Source organism: Podarcis muralis, chromosome 6 (genome assembly GCF_964188315.1).
Source record: "Podarcis muralis chromosome 6, rPodMur119.hap1.1, whole genome shotgun sequence".
Taxonomy (NCBI): Eukaryota; Metazoa; Chordata; class Lepidosauria; order Squamata; family Lacertidae; genus Podarcis; species Podarcis muralis.
The window spans coordinates 38,831,359-38,856,100 of record NC_135660.1 but is presented as its reverse complement, the minus strand read 5'-3'; the positions used below and the strand labels follow the sequence as shown (position 1 = coordinate 38,856,100).

At 41.5% G+C, this 24,742-nt stretch overlaps 1 protein-coding gene across 4 annotated transcripts in view; it reads left to right on the top strand.

Annotated features, from left to right (window-relative positions):
• The window catches only part of VPS8 (VPS8 subunit of CORVET complex), an 88,901-nt gene that overhangs the window by 43,556 nt on the left and 20,603 nt on the right, over positions 1-24,742 (top strand). For all 4 annotated transcript variants that reach the window (XM_077930038.1, XM_028730816.2, XM_077930037.1 and 1 more), the window contains 13 exons: positions 1,625-1,744; positions 2,736-2,792; positions 5,101-5,183; positions 7,169-7,253; positions 7,533-7,631; positions 10,702-10,791; positions 12,441-12,487; positions 15,671-15,812; positions 17,035-17,124; positions 18,375-18,417; positions 20,791-20,894; positions 21,859-21,940; positions 22,773-22,855. In XM_077930038.1, coding sequence (XP_077786164.1) covers positions 1,625-1,744; positions 2,736-2,792; positions 5,101-5,183; positions 7,169-7,253; positions 7,533-7,631; positions 10,702-10,791; positions 12,441-12,487; positions 15,671-15,812; positions 17,035-17,124; positions 18,375-18,417; positions 20,791-20,894; positions 21,859-21,940; positions 22,773-22,855 — 1,125 coding nt within the window. The remainder of the gene's footprint in view (positions 1-1,624; positions 1,745-2,735; positions 2,793-5,100; positions 5,184-7,168; positions 7,254-7,532; positions 7,632-10,701; positions 10,792-12,440; positions 12,488-15,670; positions 15,813-17,034; positions 17,125-18,374; positions 18,418-20,790; positions 20,895-21,858; positions 21,941-22,772; positions 22,856-24,742) is intronic.

The window sequence follows — 24,742 nt, the reverse complement described above, 5'->3', positions numbered from 1 at the left end:
TAACTGGTCTGCGATTTGCCTCATCTCCTCTGGATCCCTTTTAAAGAAATTCTGGCCACTTTCTAGTCCTTGGGTACGGAAATTGATCTTAGGGACAAGTTACATACTTTCGTTAGATCAGGGATTGCACGTTGGGGTAGATTCTGTTTGAATCCAGATTTGCCAGTTTCTAATTTGTCACTGAATTGTCTCTTGTCACTACTGTTCTCAGTTCCTCAGACTCCCACCCATACTTTGTGAAGTAGCTTCTGAATACTGCTAAAGCTTAGCCATTCTCTGTGTGTGTACATGAGTACGGTTCTGTAAACATTGTGGTGGCACCAGAATGTTCTGAACATGTTGGGTGAAATGGTGCAATTGTCAATCAACCTTGCCATCTTAGCTGTATCTTGGTTAGACCATGTGAGAAACTACTTAATTTAGTTGGGAGTAAGTATTTCCCTTATTCCCTTAAGCATGATGCTGCATCTCAAAATGCCCTTGTTATTTTGACCCTCCTCTTTTCAGGGCACAACTATTTAAGATCTTAAGGAGCACAGCAAAATTCAGTGTAGCTACAGGTGTCTATTTACAAGTGGTTCTTGCCGCAGTGTGCTTTTAAGCATGTAGAAAGCAGGTTGTTCAGAACATTCACTCATGTGATGAGGAGAATTTTAATCCTAGCCACATTCGTGTCCAAGCAAAGGGGTACTCAGATTCTGCATAGTGCTTGGCTAGATATGATAAATCTAGATTTACAAAAGGTAGATAAAATAGTTAATACGGATTTATGGAATGCTTTGTTTTAAGACACTATAACTATACTGTCTCCATGACAGAAATGTTTCCAAAGTGCAAAATATGGATAGGTAGCATGGTATAGTCAGGAATAATTGGGAGTATTAGCAATTCTTTATGTACAGAATAGCAAAATTTAAGATGCTAATTGTTAGAAACCTGTCATAAATAGCTTTTGGAAGAGGATTCTCACAAGTTAACATTTCTGTCTGCTCCTTGGTGAGAGAAAATGGAATTGTTTTCCCCCCACCCACCCCCTGATTTATGTCCATCTTCTCTCTGCCCTCTCCCATTTTACGACTATTTATGATGAGCTGCCGAGTTGTTTCATAGACTGCACAAACTATGCCTACTGTTATCCACTGATGAGTTCAGAACAATGTCGCTGGCTGTTACTGCAAGGCAGTGTAATATGACTTCTCAGTGATAGTGCTATATCTGCTTCTTGTGATAAGGTTTCGGAGCTGATACTTACATCCAGTCCATGATGAGCTGAATTTCTTATGGCAGTGTAATGATAAATTGCTCTCCTTCTGAGTATGGACACTGCAATGCAAGTAGAGTCATATGAATTTTGTTTGAAATGACTAATGTGCTTGCCTTGTGCTTATGTGATCTAAATATTCCAATTTAGTAATCTGGCTTTCTCATATTCCCTTTTTCCAGTAATATATTTTGGAAATCTTTATATTATTTTCTTTATTACATTGGAATTGGATACAGTTTATCTTTTGCACAGTTAGCGGTGGCATTTTGGGTTATTGCTATGTGTTATTTGTTCTGTTTCATGTATGTTAAGTGGTAACATGGGATAACCTAATTAATTGAGCTGCTTCCCCTTGTCTAGGTTATGGTGGAGAATTCTGATTTTACCCCCTCACAAGTTGGATGTCTCTTCACTTTCCTTGCCCGACAGCTTGCTAAGCCCAACAACACACTGTTTGTAAATAGGACGTTATTTGATCAGGTAAAAGGGGGGGAGCACAAATAAAGGGGAAAGGACTGTTGCTGATTTTGATTTTTCTTTCTTTCATTTTTTTAAATTACTCAATAAAACAAAGTATATATGCTTACAGACAACTAGAAGATCATTTTTCCAGGATTATTTTGCATGGACTAATTAAGCAATTAATATTCATTACTATTTTGTTGACAAAGTGCCTAAAATCTTACATTATGTGATGCCATAATTTAAAATGACGGGACTGTGTATCATGTCTTTCTTTAACAGTGCAAAAAATGGGATATAAAGCATGAGAAATCTGATGGCAGTGATTTTATAAAGATTAAGTAGCAACAGAGACCAAGCTACATGTTGGAGGATTTAGAGAAGATCAGAAAATTCAGTCTGCAGGCCAAACGTGATCCACCAGGGATTCAAATGTGGCCCTTAAACCCATTCCATCCAAGCTACACCCACCTGCTCCACACCAGAGATCATATGTGATGTCTGGAGCAGGGCAGGTAGAGACCCGCCTGCCAGTGCATAGTTGGGAGCCTTAAAGTGTGCTCCAGAGTGTGCATTGACAAAGGAAAGCAGACTTCAATTCCTACCGCTGATCAGCAGATGGGTGGTAGAGCCGAAACCTACTGTGTTAACTGTATTAGCTGTATGTGGTGCTTTGAAGTCCCAACAAAGCATGTGGTGCTTTGAAGTCATTGTGGTTTCAAGTCTGGCCTGTGGAGCCCAAAAAGATTTCCTTTTCTTATAGAAGATAAAAGTAGAACTTGAGACTTAAGTGGGTGCTGTATTGCTCTCTATTTGCTGAATTCATACATCAGAAAATTAATTCCAGGCATTCTGGAGACGGGTCTACTTTTCCAAAATGCTATAGTAGTGCCAGTCATCTAGAGAATTTTCTTCCCTAGAAGCATTTGATAAGGTATATTTCTGAGATACAACAAGAAGATGCACATCTATATCCATATCTCTGTAATCATGTTTGCTTCTCGTCCAGGTCCTTGAATTTCTCTGCAGTCCTGATGATGATTCACGGCACTCTGAGAGACAGCAGGTATGAATCCTTAGACGAATAATTCATGCTGTTAGATTGGTGGATGGTTAGGGAAGGGAAGGTCATTGCTAAGAATGATCAGACTATTGAGCAGCAACAGTAAAACTGGCACTTCACAGATTAAGAAGTTGTCAGCAGCTGGAGAGCAACGGACAACCTGTATGTTTATGAATGCAAATGGACAATATCTGCATGATCTTTATATGAACAAAAGCTGAATATTTTTATAGCAATGCAGAACAGCCACACTGAAAGCACAATATGCAGTGTGAGCAAATGCAGCTCAAAACTGCACCCATAATGCATGGGCAGCTGCCACCAATAATACCAGTGAAGCTGATTGTAGACATCTCTGTCTGTATGGTTTACTTTCCCCACCAACTTGAAAAACAGTTTGGGGTGGAGGGTGGGGAGAAAGGGGCAGCAGCAGTTATGGGGGAAACGTGTCCCCTGCCTTGATTGTCCAGTGGCAGTTCAGAAATAAGTGGACACATGCAATACAGCAGCCTTTCTCAACCTGTGGGTCCCAGATGTTGTTGGACTACAACTCCCATCACCCCTAGCTAGCAAGGCCAGAGCTCAGGGATGATGGGAGTTGTAGTCCATTAACATCTGGGGACCCACAGGTTGTGAACTGCTGCAATACAGGATAACCATCTGTTCATCTAGCTCAGTAATAGTCTACAGTGGCTGACAGGACCCCCTCCCCCTAGCTTTTCAGATGGGGGTCTCTGCCAGCCCTACCTGGAAATGTTGAGGAGTGAACCTGGGAGCTTCTTCATGCAAAGCAGATGCTCTGCCACTGAGAGCGCGGCAGGCGGTGTCTGAGTAGGAGGAGAGGGAGAATAGAGGAAAATTACCTTTATGGGGCGGGATACAGTGGTACCTCAGGTTAAGTACTTAATTCGTTCCGGAGGTCTGTACTTAACCTGAAACTGTTCTTAACCTGAAGCACCACTTTAGCTAATGGGGCCTTCTGCTGCCGTGCCGCCGGAGCACGATTTCTGTTCTCATCCTGAAGCAAAGTTCTTAACCTGAAGCACTATTTCTGGGTTAGCGGAGTCTGTAACCTGAAGCGTATGTAGCCTGAGGTACCACTGTATATGCTAACCTTAAGGTGCAGTGGTAGAAAGAATTACAAGGAGCAAGTGAACAAGGTAAGAGATGAATCAGGCTTGGAACTGGAAAGCCAAAAATATTGATACCAAGCCTCCAAAAATACACTGATACCGCAAAACTACATTATAGCTTCCATTTTGCAAACAAGCTGGGCTTTGGTCAAGACAGCTATCTCAGAGTCAAAACGTGATTGGAAGCTTTGTGAGAGGTGTCTGTTGCCGAGCTGTACTAATTCAGATTGCAGACGTGAAGTGACATGTTTAAATGTTTACCCATGAGGAAAATGTATGCGTATATAAAACCATGGTGACAGGGAGGAGGGTTCTAACCTAGGCTACTTATTAAAAGTCAAAGGACAGGAAAGAAAAGTTTTTTTGTGGGGGAGGAGGAAAGGGCCCCAACCAGAATGAAAACAATGTGTACAGAAGGAGCATGTCTTGGGGAGGGGGGGGGTTACATTCCAGTGGGTAGCGTGTAAAGCTGAAATCATATATAGTCAAAACAACCCCCTGGAATTTCCCATGCAATATTGTGAGTTGTGGACCCGCCACCCGCTTAGGGATAAATAAGACACAAGGACACATGTATTTTAGGTTAATGGGCTAAATAAGGCCACAACTTTATTGGTTACAGCATGTGAGTGGTATTGGCTTAGGCATTGGATCAAACAATCTATACATGACTCACCCCCATCCAGCAAAGTGAGGGCGCAGTGCTGCCACGGCCGCTTGTGTGACTAAACCCCGCCCCCGAGCCAGGCTGATTGGCTGGCAGCAGGGGCGTGGCACAGCAGCCAAAATGCCTGATGCAGGGGGCCGGAAACGCCCCCCTGCTGGTGCGGGAACCGGCTCCCGCTCACAACCCCTCCCCTCTGGGAGGAGGAGAGGTCTTGCCATTCTGAGCTAGTACAAGATCTTGCAAAGGTCTCCAAAGGCCATGTGAGTGTTTCCCATGCCTTGCATGTGTTTAACTGTTGTGATATTGGTTGGCCAGTTGACAAGCGCATAAAATTGTGATTGCACGTGTTACTGCAATGCTAGCTCAGAGCTCGAGGGCACTCCGTGTAGCTCTCGGTACCTGAAAATGCTCACATATGGGCACAATCTACAAGTCTATAGGTCAAGAATGTTGGGAACTCTTGATTGTCCAGGTATAAACACAGCATCTAATAATTATTTAATGCTTATAGGTTCTTCTAGAATTGCTCCAAGCTGGAGGCATAGTACAGTTTGAAGAGAACAGACTCATTCACATGGCAGAAAAAGCTGAATTGTAAGGCTTTTTTGTTTTTCTGTCTCCCTTTAAACCACTTCCTATCACTTCCTTCCCTTTTATCCTGTCACCTGTCTTGCTCTTTCAGATAATCATGCAGCCACATCCTTATGGGTATCCAGACACTGTTGCAGCCTTATGTGGAGCATAAACTTAATCTGGTTTTATATTGTGTAGATCCTATTGGATTTTGCAGTGGATCTCTGGCCTCCCTGAGTGTGTGTATAAATCTCCTTTGTTACCCATGGTGTGTGATGGTGCTCCTTAGTATTGTTCCTGCTATAATTTCATTCTTTTGTGTTTCTCTAGTTCTACACAGATGATCCCAATAGGGTGCCTAATGGGGATGGGGCCGATTGCTCCTGTAATTTCATCCAAGCTGGCTAAGTCTGAAAGCTCCAGGCTGGCATTATCTGCAGGAAATGGATGGATGGAACTAGGAAAAGCACATGAGGTGGTTGCTTGGCAACTGCTTTCAGTGAGCCCTCTGTTCATCCTCAAGTTGCCTTAGCATTGCAGCTAAACCTGGGTCCTTTGCACAACAGTCTAACCATATGACAAGGTTTCTAGCATGGCTACAGCCTAAAACAGTAACATGTTAAGCTGACTTCTGCTGCCAAATTTTTGCAAGTATATAGTGCTTCAGATCAATCCAGTTCCAGTCTGCTAGATTTGATTCTGGTATCAGATACTGGGAAACACTGAAGTAGATGTGCCATAGAGAAAATATTGTACCTGTAAATGCTGCTTCTGTTATCTTTAACCCATCCCAGGGCATTATCACAGGAGTAAACACATAGTTCAAACCTGTAAGAGGGCTTAGGGTGCAATGCTATATACATTTAATTAGGAAGAATAGACCCCATTTGACTAAGAAGATATGCACTGTTATCTGCCTGAACCACTATTTTGTTAGTCCACTTGCTGCTGCTGCTTTTAAAGTAATGTCACTATTCTTTTTTTAATCATTTGTTACTTTCGTATGCTGCTTCTAGTACATTTATTGTGGAACAGCAAATTTTAAATGAAATTAATAAATAATAAACTACCGCCAGTCCAAAAGTCTTAGAAGTCCTTTGGAAACCCCAAAGGTAAGCACAATTCCCATTGGGAAGAAATGCTTTAAGGCAGCGGTAGGGAACCTCTTTTGGTTACATGGGCCAGATCCTTGTCAAATTTGGCTTACAAGGCCAATCCTGCTAAGTAAGGGTGCCTGTTAAATCTCTGCTGGAATATTGGTGCTTCCCAAAGTTGGATCTCCAGCTGTTTTTGGATTATCACTCCCATCATCCCTAGCTGGCAAGACCAGTGGACAGGGATGATGGGAATTGCAGTCCAAAAACAACTGGAGACCCAACTTTGGGAAACACTGATCTAGATCAGGCATTTCCAACCTTCGGCCCTCCAGATGTTTTGGACTACAATTCCCATCATCCCTGACCACTGGTTCTGTTACCTAGGGATCATGGCAGTTGTAGGCCAAAACATCTGGAGGGCCGCAGGTTGGGGATGCCTGATCTAGATGTTACTAGACTGCATATCTTCTAGGCCACCCATATCCTGGAGGGGTCCAGTTCATTTGCCTGAGTCCTAGTCAGATGTTTGATTTAAAAGGAGATCTCACACACCTTGTTCTGCCTTTTCCTTTAAAAAATAATGTGGTTTAATGCTTAGAGTGTTGGACCTAGGTCCTGGGAGAGGAGTGTTCGAATCCTCACTCAGCCATGAAGCTCACTCTAAAACAACAACAACAGTCTAAAGCCTCTCATATTAATAACCCGATCAGGCTTCCACTGACCATAGGTAGAAAGTATACTAAGAAATTTATGAATTGTGTCTATCCTTAAAGTATTAAGACAGAAAAAGGAAAATGTATTGCTTGCAGAAGATGCGTTACGCCTGAAAGCCACGTGGCTCCCTTCAGTTTCTGACACCTGAAAAGAGCTAACATCTTGAAATGAATAAATAACATTGTTTTATTTCAGCTATCAAATCTGCGAGTTTATGTATGAACGGGAACATCGCTATGATAAGATAATTGATTGCTACTTACGAGATCCATTGAGAAAGGTAAGGCTGAATGGACACAAAAGTAATCACTGAGAGAATCCAGATGAAATCTTCACTTCTGCATGTTTTGTGAGGGGGGAGGTACTTGATTTTCAAAGAGGCTTTGGTGTGGGAGTAACCCCTAAAATACATTCTCCTTGCCGTTTTGCATTTACAAGGCAGTTCAGCATGCAATGAATTATATAGGAATTGATTTTTAGATTTGTTGGGTTAGTACATCCATCAGATTAGTGTGTGATTTATTTATGTATTCATCCTTCCCATTTATTGCCTTTAAAGGAAGAAGTTTTCACTTACATCCACAATATACTCTCCATTCCTGGATATAACACAGAAGAAAAACAGTCTGTGTGGCAAAAAGCTATGAAACACATTGAGGTATGATTTAGATTAACTGATTATGCATTTTAAGGTAAACCTAATTTATCTGCCTAATTAGGGATCTGGCAGGCAGGTTGGGTGGCATGCCCTTTTTGGGTTATTTATATTTTTAAATTATACTCTGCCCAGTTTTAAAAACAAAAATAGAAACCTTAAAAAAAACCAGCTAAAAGCAATAGTTACAGCTGTATTTTTTTTAAAGCACTCTAGATAATAACTTCAGTCATTATGGAACGAAAGCTATTATGGATTTATGATATTAATTGTTTACTCAAACTGGCCCATTTGTTCTAGCTGTCTTTCACTACTCAGAATATCTTTTAATTCAGTACACACTTTGTTATTCATGCTCCCTCCAACACCATCTTCCCAGGAAGAGGTTATTAGTGAAAACTGAATTACACAAAGGAACAAGCCTTTGTTTCTAATACTCCCGATTCTGATCCTCAAAGTGAATCTGAACAAGAGCATTTATTTTAGCTGTGAATAGTAGGCTTGGATGTAGAGTGAGTTGGCAGGTGGGCCTTTTGGGTCCTTCAGGCCATTCACCATGCAGAGCAGCTTAATGCCCCTGGTAATCAGCCATCCTGAGGTCAACAAAGCCATTGTTAGCACAGTTATCAAGAATCTGCCCGATGGGGTGAGCTCCTGTTGTTCTGTCCCAGCTCCTGCCAACCTAGCAGTTCGAAAGCACACCAGTGCAAATAGATAGGTACCACTGTGGCGGGAAGGTAAACGCTGTTTCCGTGCGCTCTGGTTTCTGTCAGTGTTCCGTTGCAACAGAAGTGGTTTAGTCATGCTGGCCACATGACCTGGAAAGCTGTCTGTGGACAAACACTGATTCCTCGGTCTGAAGCAAGATGAACGCCACACCCCATAGTCACGTTTGACTGGACTTAACCATTCAGGGGTCCTTTACCTTCACCTATCAAGATCAGTTGGAAAATCCCATAGAGCATAACAATTAACGTATAGAAAAAGTATGGCTTTATAAGCTTTCAGAAAGAAATTTATTTATAAAATTAAAATTTCTATACTGTCCTACATCCAAAGATCTCAAGGCAGTTAACAATATAAACACACACACACACACAACTGAATAATCCTCATGGAAATTTCTCTGAACTCTTTGATATAGATTATTACTTTTTATTAATTCTAATAATGCCATGAAGTGTAAGTGAGTAACTTAGGCCCGTGATTTCCATGAACTTCCAAACTTATTTGAAAGAATCCCTTGTTAAAGTCAACAGAGTTGATGTGCAATAAAGCAGTTGGGGGAAAAATATATTCACCTGTGTGTTGCTTTTTATACATTGGTTAAGTGCCTGTAAGTTTGAGAATGATAGAGTTTTATCTCTGTTACTCTTCCCCGGGAAGATGACTGGCCTTATCAGGGAAATACCTTGCCTACATTGAAGAGGGGCTCCTCTGCTTGGGAAGTAGGAGTCCTCCTCCTTTCCCTGTCAGGAATTCAGCCTGACTAGGGGCAGTGATGGGGACGTGGGTGGTGCTGTGGGTAAAAGCCTCAGCACCTAGGGCTTCCCGATCGAAAGGTCGGCGGTTCGAATCCCCGCGGCGGGGTGCGCTCCCGTTGTTCGGTCCCAGCGCCTGCCAAGCTAGCAGTTCGAAAGCACCCCCGGGTGCAAGTAGATAAATAGGGACCGCTTACCAGCGGGAAGGTAAACGGTGTTTCCGTGTGCGGCACTGGTGCTGGCTCACCAGTGCAGCTTTGTCACGCTGGCCATGTGACCTGGAAGTGTCTCCGGACAGCGCTGGCCCCCGGCCTCTTGAGTGAGATGGGCGCACAACCCTAGAGTCTGTCAAGACTAGCCCGTACAGGCAGGGGTACCTTTACCTTTACCTTTAGGGGCAGTGATAGATGGAGACCTATTTGCAGGACTGCTGCTAGCTTCTTGTTATGTGGGAGAAATGTAACAGTAGGTCCAATGTGTGCACATCCTCTGTGGATGTACTATACCTGAAGCTCAGCATGACCGAGAAATAGAACCTGGAAACTAGTTATGTAAGTATGAATTTGCAAGATATTACAACAAGGAACGAAACAGCTATACTTCAGGCCGTGTTATGACTTTTTCCATCTTGGGAGCTATAAGAACAGAAGAAAATTCATAAAGATATCAGCATGGTTCATTGTGAATCCTGCTGAGTACAGCCAGAGGAGAACATTAAGAGTAAGGATGAGAAAGGAATGTATGCATGTGGAAAAAGAGAGCTGCTTTTTAGCCTCTAGGTATGTTCTCATAAGATGAAAGCAGGATTGAGTTAATTTGAATTCCACTGTCTTTCATTGGCTAATTTCTACACATGTAATCAGTATTATTTCAGGTACTAGGCATGGAAGTATCAGCTGCTAGCTAATCTACTAAAATAATACAATATGTTGAATGAAATGTATGTATGCTTATTGCAAAAACATCCTGAAAACGGCCTACAAACTAGTTAAGTAAAATTGTTCAAACTGGATTTAACTCTGTTGATGTCAGTGACATTCCATCTAAATACATTTTGTATATAAACAACTTGCATTGGGTCCACTGATTTTCTAGAAGAACTTTGTTCCTGTCGAAATGTGCTCAAGAAAACAACCCCAACTAATGTTACATCCAAATTCTCTAGCTGAACAAGACTGCCTGCCTGCTGTAGTCAAATATTAAGTTGTGTGAGAAAACCAGTTCACACCATTATCCTATATGTTATGTGCTCTGAAAACAATTATCATACTGGTAACATCCTGACTATTCAGCACAAGGTTAAGTTGAATTGCTTGCCTGTGCATAGATGGTAGTGAGATGGTTGTGGGAATTTCAAATAGAGAAAACCTGTATTTTTCAGCTTCCATGTCTGTTCATTGAAGAAACAGTTGTAACCACTGAGTTAACAACCTCTTATTTTTAGCTGTCACTTTATCACCTTGTTGATTTATGAACATATTTCAAACAGAATTGATTTCTGAGTGTGTCCTATGGTATTTGATTTTACTGTATGTATAATCTCTGCATTAGTAGGGATAAAAGAACAATTATTTTTTTCAACCTTTGCACAGGAGCTGCTGTCAGTGAGTCCCTTTAAAGCAGCCGATCTGATTTCAGTTCACTTCAGTGAGCAGATTGAACAAATAATTCAGAACCTTCAGGTAACGTGTCACATGTGTCAACTCAGTTTTAAATTGAGAAGAAGTTTTCTATTAAGGGAGGGCTGCAAATTACTGCATTGGGCAGTTGCCTAAAAATTAGGAATTGTCAAACCAGGACTGGGGCCGCTGAGAAAGCATGTCTCGCAAAGGAGCACAAAATCTATGCATGAGCAGTGACAGTATGACCATACTCTTTGGGAAAATGTTCTGAATTTTATTTTCTTGGGATTGCACCAGTATCTGCTTAACCGGTGTGGCATACATGGCTATACCGCTGAGTCACGAGGCTAGATCCCAACCCCTTTGACAGTATTGCTTACCTAATGCTTTCCCCCATGTTCAGAGCAAGTCTTACCCTCTTCTTTAAATCCCTCATTATCAGCCACTTTTAGGTTTGCTTTTTTTTTATTGTAGTGAAAAGCTTTTCCTGAGCCGCTTCAAAGTCATTTTCCTCCCCTCCTCCATTACCTCCTGCTCCTCTCTCGTGATCCTGAAGTGTTCCTGTTAGGAAAAGCCGTTTTTGTAGTAGGGCATTTGCACAGTGTGTCCTCCTATCTGCAGCAGTTTTCAGCTTCTTTGGCAATTTGTGAAAGTTTTGGTGGCAAAGGAGCTCTCTTTCAGCCTGATCCTATGCCTGTTGGCTTAGCAGTAAGTCCTACTAGTTTTAATTGGCATACTCCAAGTAGGCGTGCATAGGATTACATCCTTAATTATATATTAGACATCCTGGAGAATGGATGGAGAGAATGAGGTTATGCTTTGCAGGATTGTATTTGAGTTGACCTCCTGCCTTTCTCCACCATACTCCATTGCTCCAGACTTTTTTATTTAATCCCTTTGAGGAAAGGCATGGAAGGCATATTGAGCTAGACTAGGGTGAAGGTCCCTAGGGAAATGGGCAGATGGAGAATTTAGCTTCTCTCATCACAGTCTTGTTGTAAAAGTCAAGCTTCTTTTAAAAAAATGGATATGAAGGTCTGTCCTCATTCTATCTGGTTTGGACAGAAGGAATCTATTCATCATTTAAAAGTTACGTTCTGGGCCAGGCATTGATACAGAGCTTTTTGAAGTCCCTAACTAGCATATTATTTTCATAAATATCCTGCTAAGTTCCTCTTCCTTTTTAGTGTGCAGCACAAATATAAATGCTCAGCCAAGACAAGGTGTCTAAAATTGTTTTTCTAAGCACTCATTACATTCATCGATGGAGAACTTGTCACTGAGCCACTGAAACAGCTGGCAAATAATTTTTTCCTGAACCAGTTAACTTAATTTGTCCCCCACTGAATGCAGTCCAGCTCTTGGATAATTTTGTTACTAACATCTTAATAACTTTAAAAAATGATGTAGGAAATTAAGAGACGTCTCCTGAGTGTTAGATTGTTTTGGCCTGAATGTTTCACCTGGAGGTTTAAATAAAAGTACAAAAGATTATGATATGATGATCACCCTTTGAAACATGCTATTTTGCAAATCCTAGTTTTATTTTCATTCATATACACAGCAGGCCTAGGTTTTTTTAGTTTCTGGGGGCATGATATGCAGTATTTTTTGTGCCAAGATGAACCCCTATTTCCATCTGATACAGTTTAAAACTGCTATATCCGTTGCAAATGTTCCATTAACTTTTTCTCCTCCTTGTTTGTCAGGATCAATGTTTGCTTTTCCAGTTTTTGAGGAGCCTCCTTGACCCAAGGTATGTATACAGATTGCAGATTCCATTTTGATTTTTTTAAAAAATGTTTTTATTCCTTTTTAGGTTACTCCGTTTTAGTTTTTGGAACCAAAATATTTCCATTAACCTTTTGTTGCAGATGTTAATGAACAGAGGCAACATTTGTTTCTGAAAATTTATAAGATCCTTCTTTTTGAGGCAACAGTTTTCTCAAGCGGAGTGGGATTGTGTTAGCGTCTGATAGCGTTCTTCCTTGCTATTGAATCCTCTAACCACCAGGCAACACTCGCTGCAGAGTGCCAAATTTTAACTGAATCAGCATTTCTAAAGTAGTTAATTTTGGTAATCTTACTTGGGAAATGTTGGGGGGTTTTTGCAGTATTTTTATGCATTTGGTGAAGTGGTAGGGCTTTGGAAGACAAAGATAGGAAACACATTCCCATCATTTCCTTTTTAAAGAGGGCCTGCTTGTTGCCTCCCCCCCCCCCCCAGCTATATGTCAATCCTTACCCACTTCAGTGCCATGCCACTCAGCACTTTGCTAAGCGTTCTGGGTTGTTGTTTTTTAAAGAAGCACAATTCATGGGATGCCTTTTCAACTTCAAAACCATTGCATTGATTGGCCCTGCAGTTCTTAAGTTCTTAGATGGATTATAAGCCTACTTAAGTGTGTCTCTTTTTCTTTCTACAGTGAATATATAACAGGGGGAGAGTGGCTTCAAGTCTAAGAACTCTTGCCTGTGTGTCTTTTTTTTTTAAAAAAAAGCAGTTTCTTAATTCTTTTAAAGTAGCTTTAATTGGGCACTCCAGTTATTCACATTGCTTTTGTAATTTATAAAATCCCTCTTTATACTTTTTGAAAACCTCTGCTTAAGCTTTGGAAAATCACATGTATTAGAGATGCAGGGCCAAGGCAGTGGGTTTGTAGAAGAGAACTGGAACCAGATTTGGCAAGAAATGCCTGTTAAGGGGACTGTAGTGTAGGAAGCAAAGATATACAGTAGGCCCACAACTTACACAGGGGTTATGTTCCGGGAATCACACCTGCAGCCAAAATAACATATAGTCAAAACCCAATGGCGCGTGGGACTGCCAAAGTCATTTTTCCCTGAACCCTGTCTCCTCTTTTAATTTTTTTTAGATTTCTTGCCATGCACATAAAGTTGAATATGCACAAGTTAAACGCATGCAAGTAAATGCAAATGGTTCCTGGGAGATAAACATGTATGCTTGGAAAGGATAACGCCAATAAGCACAGAGCAATAAGCTGCAAGCCTGACAAGATTTTGCCTCCAGTTGATTTTGATTTAGCTATTCTAGCTACCTTCTCAGATATTTGTTGTTGCTAGTGCATTACTAGCTGATGGTCCAGCTTGTTTGCCCCAGCACTTTTTTAAAACAATCAAACAGAGTACTGAAGCAAAATGTTCTATCCAAACATGGGCAGCTATAGAAGCTACATCGCCCACTTATCCACCCAGAAGACATTGACCCAGATTCAGTGTTTTCTAATTGCTGTTGCAAGGGTTGTTGCGCTAGTGTAAGGGCAAGGATAAGTTTGCACTGGATTTCATACTGTACAACAGTTGTGCTAGCAGAAGCATGTTGTGCAAAAAGTTGGCACTGCAGGAAGCATTGGGGCTACAGCAATATGTTGTGCATCCAGCCATGAGAACCATGTTGGCTTTCTGCACCTTTCATTGCGCAAAACTAAAGCAGCTGGTCCACTGCTAAGAGATTTTCACTTAGGGCTGTGTTGAATTCATCCCATTGTTTTCATCAGATTGTCTGTTAGACAAGGCTTCTCTGTGATGACTTGCCTCCCTAGAGACTGAAACATATAGTACCATCTGCATCCTCATTCTGGTTCCTGTCACAGAGATTCTGTGCCAGCACAGCCACATCCAAGAGGGGGACTGATTCTGGCGTTCAATCTCTGCTAGGAACTAGGATGCCATGATCACCGGTGGAAGTCATCCCACGGAAGCCATTTACGGGGGCCTCTGTGCAATCAAGTAACACAACTTTCCATTTTGTGTACCACTTGTTTGTAAGAGGAAATGTCATTTCAGGGAAAATTACATTTTAAACGGTGTGCGGGTTGCTTATGGGAGTTGTAGCAATATGCTTTGTGGTACAACTGCTCATTGGTCATGGGCAAAAGCACTCCTGTCTGTGTTTATTTCCCAAGGCAATTTTATACCTCCACATCCCCCCCCCCCAATCTCCAGTCAACTGGCCTTGTACCAATTTTAGAATAAATCTCTGGCTAAATTAAATGTGCCAGACTAATCCCCTCTGTAATTCCAGTCCCTTCATTGTAGTTACACCACAGCAAGGAATCTAGCCCAAATGCGCTGTCATGAAACCCTCTCTAGTTCAGACAATAGGCTACTCTCTTCAGGATAAAATCTCAGTTTTAGTAAAACGTTAGTAAAATCACCATCTGGGGTGAAAGACGAACATGCACACTGATATGAAGGCAAGTGTTTAGCTTCTGAATATACTTTCTGCTCTGATAGTTTTCCAAGTTTGCCTCTATATCAAATTTTATCCAACATATTAACCTGTTTTGAAAAAACAACAACCCTGGACCTTCTGTTTCGTGCACTGCAACTAATATGCCCTATATCCCTTGTGGTAATGCAGTACACTTTAGCCCTGCTTTATGTGACTTTCCACAGTTTTTCAGTGAATAAACCTATTAAGATTTTTCTATTCATGCTGAAATCATTGGCTATATTTCAGCCTTCAAGTCCATATATATTGCTTCCATCTCCTATGATCTCCCTTGTTTCTGTTCCTCTTATTTCTGGCTTTGCTGTTTGGACCCAAATCACTTTACATGAACTGGTAGAACCAGACATACTTTATGCCATGAATACTAACAATAAGACTTAGTCCAGTCCAGTGGGGGCAGAGCCACCTTCCTGGCACTGGTGGTTCTTTTGGTTAGCAGGGCAGAGGTGATGCAGAGGTTGTGTGAATGTGCTGGTGGGAGCATCAGATCAGTGGTCCTGCCAGTGCACAAACACATCCCTAACACAGCCAATGCCCCAGCCATATCCAGGTGATGGGGACGACGACTGCCCCACCTGCAGCACTACAGTGTCAGTCTCTGTTTTGTTGCCTACTCTGCACAGTCTTCTGTGTTTGTCTAAAATGTGTCGGATCCCAAATGCAATGTGCCATTTGTTGTTTCAGGGAAGGTGTCAATCAAGAGTTGCTTCAGCTTTCTCCCTTCGTTACTGAGCAGTTTATTGAGTTGCTGTGTCGGTATGATCCTGACCAGGTTTTAGAGACTTTGCAATTCCTGGAGTCCTACAGGCTGGAAGAGGCAATTCAGGTAAAGTAGGAAAGCTTGGAAATTGGGCTGAAATTGGAGGGAAATAGAAGTTTTGTAAGAGCTGTTTTCACTTGTCGGCTAGGCCCTTTCACATGGTATGTGGAAGAACAGGCATCGGTGACAAAAGGGGTTGCAAGGATGCCTCATTGGCCCCACTCAGCATTGGCCCCACTCGCAGTCTTGCAGCTTCCCCCAGCCTTGCTCCTCATTTCCATGCATGAGGTGTAGATGTCTGAGGCAGGCAAATCGATTTGTGTGAACCTCTATGGGAGCTGGAATCCTGTGTGATCTGAGTTCTGACTCTCAAGATAGCCTACTTGTGTAGACTTCCCCAGCTCAGACATTGACCTCTGATGCATCAACACACGGGCAGGGGCAGAGAAAGCTGGTTTTCAGAGGCCGGACCAGTTGCAGGGCTCGAAGTGCCCTTTTAATCATGTGATGCTCTTTCAGTCCCCTTCACCTGCTCTGTCCTCTCCTATGCCTAACTGTGCTCAAACCTGGACCAGTTCTTACAGCTAAGCATAAGTGGGAGGTTTCTATCTGGGACTAGTGGGAGCCAATCTAACTAACGCATGCCTTGATCACACTGTCCTGTATGCTGTAGTGCTATTAGGGTGTTGACACTGTATCTAAACTCAAGTTAATCAGTAGTTTCCTGGTTTAGCTTCCAAATGGTTTTAGCAATAGCTTCTTCTGTTTGGGATGTGACCCCGTTATTTTTTCCGTAGGTGAAGCTATTGCTATGGCAATCTCAATACCACACAAGACTACAACTGATGAGGCTTCATAATATGTTCTTGAAACTAGAATGCTCTTTTATGATGGGAAAGGCCTTTGAAATTCTTGGGGCCAAAGTGCCTTACTCAAGAGATCTGTGGAAATTTCCCCTGATCTTTTTTAAAAGAAAGAGTAGCTCCTTGGGTAGGGAGGGAAGGTAGGCGGAGATGATGTGCTTGGCACTTTCCATTTTTACCATTTTTTTTCACTGAATCCCCACCTTCAAGATTCCCCCCCCCCCCTCTCTCTTGCTATACTCACCAGGCAGAAGAAAAATATATGGGAACCACTGAATGATCACTTACACTAGAATATTTATAGTATAGCAACTTGAGGGTCCTGAGGTTGTTACCTGAAGTCTGTTTTTTAAATTCCCAAACTCTCCCTCTCTTTTAATTATAGAGAGCATAACTAAAATCACCTTTGTATAATTTTTGTTCAGATCACACAGAAATACCAACTCCATGAAGCTTCTTCCTATCTACTTGAGAAGAAAGGAGATATTCATGGTGCCTTCCTAGTTATGCTTGAGGTATAGTTGACTAGAAACTACTTTGAAACGCTTCAGTCCCTTTCTGCTAATAAGACCTAGTAACTAAGAACAAGTACCTGTTTTCTAATGGTAAGACCTGTTCGACAGTGAAACAGACTCCCTCAGAAGGTGTTGGGCTCTCCTTCATTGGAAGTTTTCAGCAGAGGTTGGATGACTGTTTGCCATGGATGGTTTAGTTGAGAGTCCTGCATTGCAGGGGGTTGAACTAGATGGCCCTCAATGTCACTTCCAGTTCTACAATTCTGTATTTACCTCAGCTTATTCCACATCTCGGAAGACATTTTGCCATATTTTCTCCATATACAGTCACTTACATATTTTAGTCCATATGATAATAAATACTATCTGTTTGATTATAACTTTAGACTTGGAACTGGAAACCTTTAGAGGGAAAGATTAACCTTTCTCTAACTCAAAAAACATGAAAACAAAAAAAAATTCCTTCCAGTAGCACCTTAAAGACCAACTAAGTTAGTTCTTGGTATGAGCTTTCGTGTGCATGCACACTTCTTCAGATACACATGCACACGAAAGCTCATACCAAGAACTAACTTAGTTGGTCTTTAAGGTGCTACTGGAAGGAATTTTTTTTTTTTGTTTTGACTATGGCAGACCAACACGGCTACCTATCTGTAACTCAAAAAACATGTCTAATGCCAAATAACTCGGTTTACCTGATGCCATTATTTTGGTTGTTTTCTCACAACTGCTAGCAGCAGCATTGAGGAGCAAGAACAGAGAAATATTACTGTATAATGCCATTGTCACTTGAGTTAAACTACACGTTTGGACGTCACTCTAAAGCAAGTGTGGGGAACCAGACTCTGGCCCTCTAGATAATGCTCAACTACTACAACATCCATCATCCCCAGTCAGCCTAGCCAGTCTTGGCCTTCAATTAGCCACAGAATTAGCACTTGAGACCCATACCAAGACTGTAATGATCCAGTAATAGAAGAATAGAATAGAAGAACATTAGGGGACGTAAGCTAAATCCCAAAGTATTGGGAACAATCCCTTGTTCATTCCAAAATGAAAGGAATGGAATTGTTGTTAACTATGAGATAATGCTGATTGTACCTTATCTGGTCCTCCTGCGCCCCTCCCCATGTTATCCACTATGTAAATTCTTCTGAAGTCAGGGAAACTTTAAGGGGGGGCAGAATAATTGGCAGTAGAAAATCCTGTATGAAGGCCTTGTGAGTTCAACTGATTGTGTTTTTCTGCAGTGGCTGCAAAGCAAGTTGTTGACACTTACATGTGAAGATGAAAGTAAGTTTTAAAAATTGAGCTTTCCTCCTTTTTCCAGGAAATGTGACTTTTTTTGAAGAGAGTAAAACTCAAATAATATCAAGCTGAGAATAATAGAAGAATTGATTAGCTTTTTATTGCTCTGTCAGAGCAAGTCTAGACCACGTCCCCTTGACAAAGATGATTGCATTTTATCTCTTGCTTCAGTGTTACTAATCTTCATCACACACACTCTCTCTCTCCTCCTGGATTAATGGGCTTGAGATTGTAATGTGTTTTTAAAGTAAGAAATGCTGAATTTGCACACGTGCATCATACCAGGCTGGGCACCAACACATGGCACACACTGGCAAATGCCCCTGCAGGGGGGAACCACTGCTGATGCTGGACCTGGCCAGGGCCCATGTTCCTTTATGTAACCCCACCACCATTTTAATCCCCCCGGAATATAATGTGTGGGTCCAGCCACATGGGTCTAGCGCTCCAGTCTGCATTGCCATTGGGCCATGGAAAAATCACGAAAGTAGATCACATTGACAAAAACGGAGGTTGTTCTGGCTTGTGCTTCTTTTTATCATGCAAATATTATCTGTTGCTGGTAATTTCTACACTAAAACCGTTTGGTGAAGGCATTTTAGAAATGTCATAAATGGCCCAGGGAAATAAATGGCTGATTTGGAGATGCTCTTAGGATTTAATTTCAAAGGGAAGTCTGATCTAGACATGCAATGAAGAATAAATTCTGACTTCTCAGACTTCTCTACTGCAAACCTCATATGTTTGCTATCCATGTGGTTCTAGTTGGCAAGAGTTTTATACCATGGACCCAATTTCACCATAGGAAGCTCCTGTCACCTAGCGGTATAAGTCTGTTGCATATGCTTAGAGTTACAGCAGTTCTCGCTATCTAGCAGAGTTGTATGTTCGCGCCCTTCCACCATACACATAATGTAATGCACGAGGCACACAATCCACATGGAGATCTGCTTTGCATGTTTCTTACCTTTCGCAAAACAAAAAGCGGGAAGGAGAAGATTGGACTGAACCAGGCTTATGTGCCTACTTCCTATGCAGTCTTCATCTCACACAAGTAAAGTTAAAACGGGCTGTCAAACAGTTGTTCGAAAATAATGAACTGAATATATTTTTTATGAGAAACTGTATTGCTTACAAAGAAAAAAATAAATGAGAAAAGCATGATTGAATTTGTCAGAGAAGCCAAATGTAGTCAGTCAGTTCACATTTAAAATATATCTTAGAGCTTGTCTTTGCTCTGTAGTAACTTGGCAGAATGCTATCATAAATGAATTAGGTAGCTTAAAGTGAACATTTATTTTAAAAAGATTGCCTGGGCCTTTTGGGCGTTTTCTTTTGTATTTCATAAAATCAGCTCAAAGCAAATGTTCGTAGCAACACAAGATCACCTCCTACCAAATATAAGCAGCCATGGAACACAGGCTAATGTAATTCATCCCATAATCTCCCTAACCTAATTAAGGTTTTCTAAACATCTTTTGGATATTGTGACAGACTGGACAATTTAGGGATGTAAGACCCTCACTGCTTGGATAACCATTATGACTTCGTTATTGAATTAAATGATTTTAATAGTTGTATAAACAATAATAACAGTAACTTATGAAGAATGTTGGCTTAAAGCATCTGTTTTCAATGAAGAGATAACTGACATGTGGCATCTGAGCCAAATGTTATAGGCATGTCTGTATGGTTATTTTACAGAGCTCTACCAGTCAATGTGGGATGCGGGTGGCACTGTGGGTTAAACCGCAGAGCCTAGGACTTGCCGATCAGAAGGTCGGCGGTTCAAATCCCCGCGATGGGGTGAGCTCCCGTTGTTTGGTCCCTACTCCTGCCAACCTAGCAGTTCAAAAGCACGTCAAAGTGCAAGTAGATAAATAGGTAGGAAGGTAAATGGTGTTTCCATGCGCTCCTCTGGTTCACCAGAAGCGGCTTAGTCATGCTGGCCACATGACCCGGAAGCTATACGCCGGCTCCCTCGGCCAATAAAGCGAGATGAGCGCCGCAACCCCAGAGTCTGTCATGACTGAATGGTCAGGGGTCCCTTTACCTTTTTACCAGTGGTAGAATAGCAGCAGATCACCAACAAGTAATAAACAGTATAGGTGAAATTGCTCATATTGGAGAAGGATAAATAAAACCCTAAACAGCCTGGTGTGTGTGTGTGTCCCGTCCTGAAGTTTTCCCTCTAAAATATTAACTTGTTCCATGGGAAGCTCCCTTATTTTGACATGGTTGTGAGGAACAAGCTTAATTTACAGTCAAGTTATGTGATTATTTCCCCCCACATTGATTTTAGCTGTCTGATTTAACTGCCAGATTAGTATCTAATTGCTATTTCTTCCTTAAATCAAGGTTCAATAGAATTTCCTTCATTAAAGGATATTGAAGATAGCTTAGCAAAAACAATTGCACTTTGCCAGAGGAATTCACACAAGTTAAATCAACCACAGCGAGAGGTAAGAAGTCTAGGAAGTGCTTGGCTTGTTTTCCATTAAGCTCATCTTATTGTAACTGGGGGGCTGCTGTGAGAAAGATGCATCTAGTTTCCCCCTCCCCCTCTATAACATCTAGTATTTTGAGTTGTGACATTGCAAGGCACCAAGTTTCCCTGACCCCACCACCACCATTGACAGCCATTGATGTGGGGTGGGGATATGGAAAGCAGAACATCATGACTCAAGAGAAGTTATGGTAGTTATTGTAGAGGGGGAAAGGGGTTGCTTGTGTGGTGGTTGTTTCCAGCTACAACCTTAAGTTTACCATAACATCTAGTTTGGTCATGGATGGAAAACCAGAGCTCCATCAGATGCTGCTGGACTCCCAGCTCCCATCAACCCCTGCCACTATAATCAGTGACCATGGGTGACGGGAGTTTCAGTCTAACAACCTCTGGAGCACCCTAGGATTCCCCATGTCTGATTCAGGTGTATCCTATACAAAAACCAGATAAGGTTAATTGTTCTAATACTGGCAATTGTACTGTTATTCTCCAGTATATTTTGTATTTATAGTTTATTTAATAATAGTTTGACCAGAGGTCAGATGGAGCCAGCCAATGACATTTTGTTCCCTAAGGCAAAGAACAAGATGGCTTCTCCCTTCCCTATTCCACATACAGAAGTTGACTGTATTGAAAGTTGAATCTTTCTTCCACTGAAAATGGAATAGCATCCTCCACAGCACCTGAGGCACCTGAGGACTATGGCATATATAGCTTTGTCCTTCAATAAGGGCAATGACACAGGGTGGGGTACAGGAGCAATAACCATGGGGCTCCCAATCCTGTCCTGCACAAGCGTCTGCCATCGGATGCACTTGCCTCACTCTGCCTAGTGGCAGGGCCAACTCCTGGGCCAAACTATTGCCTGATTCAGGTATACGGACTGGCATTCATGGACTTCCATTTTGTTTCTTTTCTAGGCACTATGGTTTCCACTCTTAGAAGCAATGATGTCTCCCCAAAAGTTATCCAGTTCTACTGCACTGTGTCATTACTCTGAATGTAAGCACCAAAATATCCATAACGATGTGTACTTCAGACCCTGTTTTCTGAAGCCAAATAGAGAGTGAGAATGTGAATAGCTTTGTCACTGAGCCATAACACTAACAATTCAATAATTGGCAGTGCATATAAAATACATCAAAAGTGTAAGCATAAAGCTTATCAGTAGGCCAGATGACAACATCCTATACCTTCAAAGTAGCTCCAAAACTGATTTCACTGGTGCCCAGCAACTCCCTCCCTCCCCAAAATCTTGTATACCTTGTCAGAAAAGACCAGAAATCCCCCTCACAGTTCTTCTAGCGACAGTTCCCATATGAAGACTCCTAGGGCAGGAGGGTTTTGTTCACCTTTTGTTCAGGAGGGTCCTCCAGTTCACAGCTGTTATGTCATGAGTGCATTTGCGTATTGGCTTCTGTTTCTATACTCTGTAGCTTGGTTATTTCTCTCTGTTCCTCTTTTCCATAGAAACAATAATGAATTTGAGCATTGAATTATGTGTGGGGGTATGACATGGGAAACATTTTTCAACATTAAAGCTTCAGGAGCTCTATTTTCCTTTGCTTTCAGACGTAGATACTGAATTGCCCTTCTCCCTGTGGATATAATATTGAGGAGTTTCTGTGGAAATACCTCTCAACTGGAGAGTATTTGTTTAAGGCACCACAGAAATTCATCTGAAATTAAATAATCACAGAAAAGAATTGTCTCCATTCACCATCCACATGCACCAGAGAATCCATTTTCTATTAGATATCGTGACTTAAAAACACACACACTGGAATAGCATTTGCTCCTGTTAGTTATGACTCTGATGTATTTGTTCTACCAGTTTTGAAGAACTTGACGATGCAAGTGTTGAACAACATGGCAGCATTCATTGCCCTGCCACTGATCTTGCAGAAAATTCTACAGGTGAGATGTAGAGATAATGTACTGATAATGTATTTTTAAGTGAAATATGCCTTTATATGTACATGCTTAAGTCGTGGTATAAAGCGGTATTACTTGTTTGCCTGATACGTTGTGTTAATATCTGTGAATTCATCTCATTACATCTAGTTTTGGGGTTGGTGGCAGAGGGTGTGTTGAGTAAAGTCAAAGTTGTACAGTGAGAAGGTTTGACGTTATTAAAACAGCTGCTTCCAATAGGAATTGGGATGGGTATTTTGTAGCCTTTTGTAGAAAATAATTTTAAAATTGCTAAGACTTTCATACTTGGAGTAAAGTGAATCTGAGGGAAAAAATTAGAGGTAAGTGAAGGACTGAGGTTCAAACTAAATGTTGCATAAGTTTTTGTCCTCTTTCTGTTACTATAAACACGAATACCTTGGTGAGTGGAGCTCGTGCTTTGCATCAGGGGTTACCAATATGGTGCCCTGAAGTCTTCCATGGCACCCATGAAGCCTCTGTGTCCTCTCCCAGTTGCTACCCCCTTGGTCATGAGGGAAGGACTGGCTTGCCCAGTTTGGCAGAGCCACAGCAATAGCCTCCCAGCAGCAACATCACTTTCATTTACTAGGAGAGGGAGAGGTAAGGTGGTGGCAAGGTCAGGGCTTCACACGGACCGTAGAAGAGCCAATCTGATGCACTTATATAGCCCCAAGTGTACTGCTGTCTTCCCCCTCTTAGTACAAGTGGCAGCAATGCTGCAGTTCTGCCCCACTAGATGCTCCACTCCTGAGTCGAGGTGGTTACCTTTTTCTCCCTTGAGAAGTAACGGGAAAGTTACAGGGTCTCTTGTACATTCCTTCATAGGTGAACAAAACTGACTGGAGAAGGTTTGTTCTGATTTCTGTATTTTGCATGTTTTGTATTGGAAGATCAATAAAACATAATTAAAACAAACAGAACACATTTCAGGGTGTTCCATTTGCATTTTATAAAGCACGTAAGAAACAATGCATTTGTTAGCTCTTAATCCAACAAAGCCTAACTTTAAATGGCTTTCTCATCCCCATATTTAGTTTTGCCCAAGCCATATTTGTTTGCTGTCCTTTTATTGGAAAACGTTTTACAAAATCAATGCTCCCTGCTGGAGATACAACCTAAAAAGCCGCTCCATGTCCAGATTATGTGCCTTGCTTGTGGCCTCTACTAAAACAGAAGCCTGCTGTTGTGTATCAAATAATGGCTTTTAGATTTACCTTATATTGGACACATGATTCCCCTGAGATGCACTACAGCTTCTCTGTGGATGATTTATAATACCAAATCTCATGATATCTAGGTTGATAATATTTTTGTAAAATTGCTATCTAGCATTCCTTCAGTTCTTGGGAGAAATACTATTCTGGGGACTCGAACTGGCACTGCTTTCATTTCATCTAAATTACAGCTGCCTTTCTCCTCATCCTAATCACTATTACCAGTTTCTAGTTTCTGCTTCTAAAGGCAAAGTGTGAATTTGATACCTACTTTCTTTTGCTCTCCTGTCCCTAGTTTCCAGCTCCATTGATTTTTATGTTTTAGTTGTATTTTGGACCTCAGAACAATAGTTCCCATACCAAAGTGTCTTGCTGCCAACTGTAATTTATAGACTAGGTAAAATACCTTCCGTAGCATAGGTCTAGAATCAAAACCTGAAGAATCTGATTTAACAAGCTTTTTGTTAGTTTGAGCTACAGCGTTTACATGAGGATAAAAGTCCTTGGTACCAATCAGTTCGTTACAGGAGAATGATCTTATTTCTTACGGATTTAGAAGACCTAGCAGCACAACTTACTTCCTATGCCCCATTTTCATTTTCAGAATAGGAGCCATTTCTTGATCTTGTGTTTGCTTTAATGATAACTCTCTGAG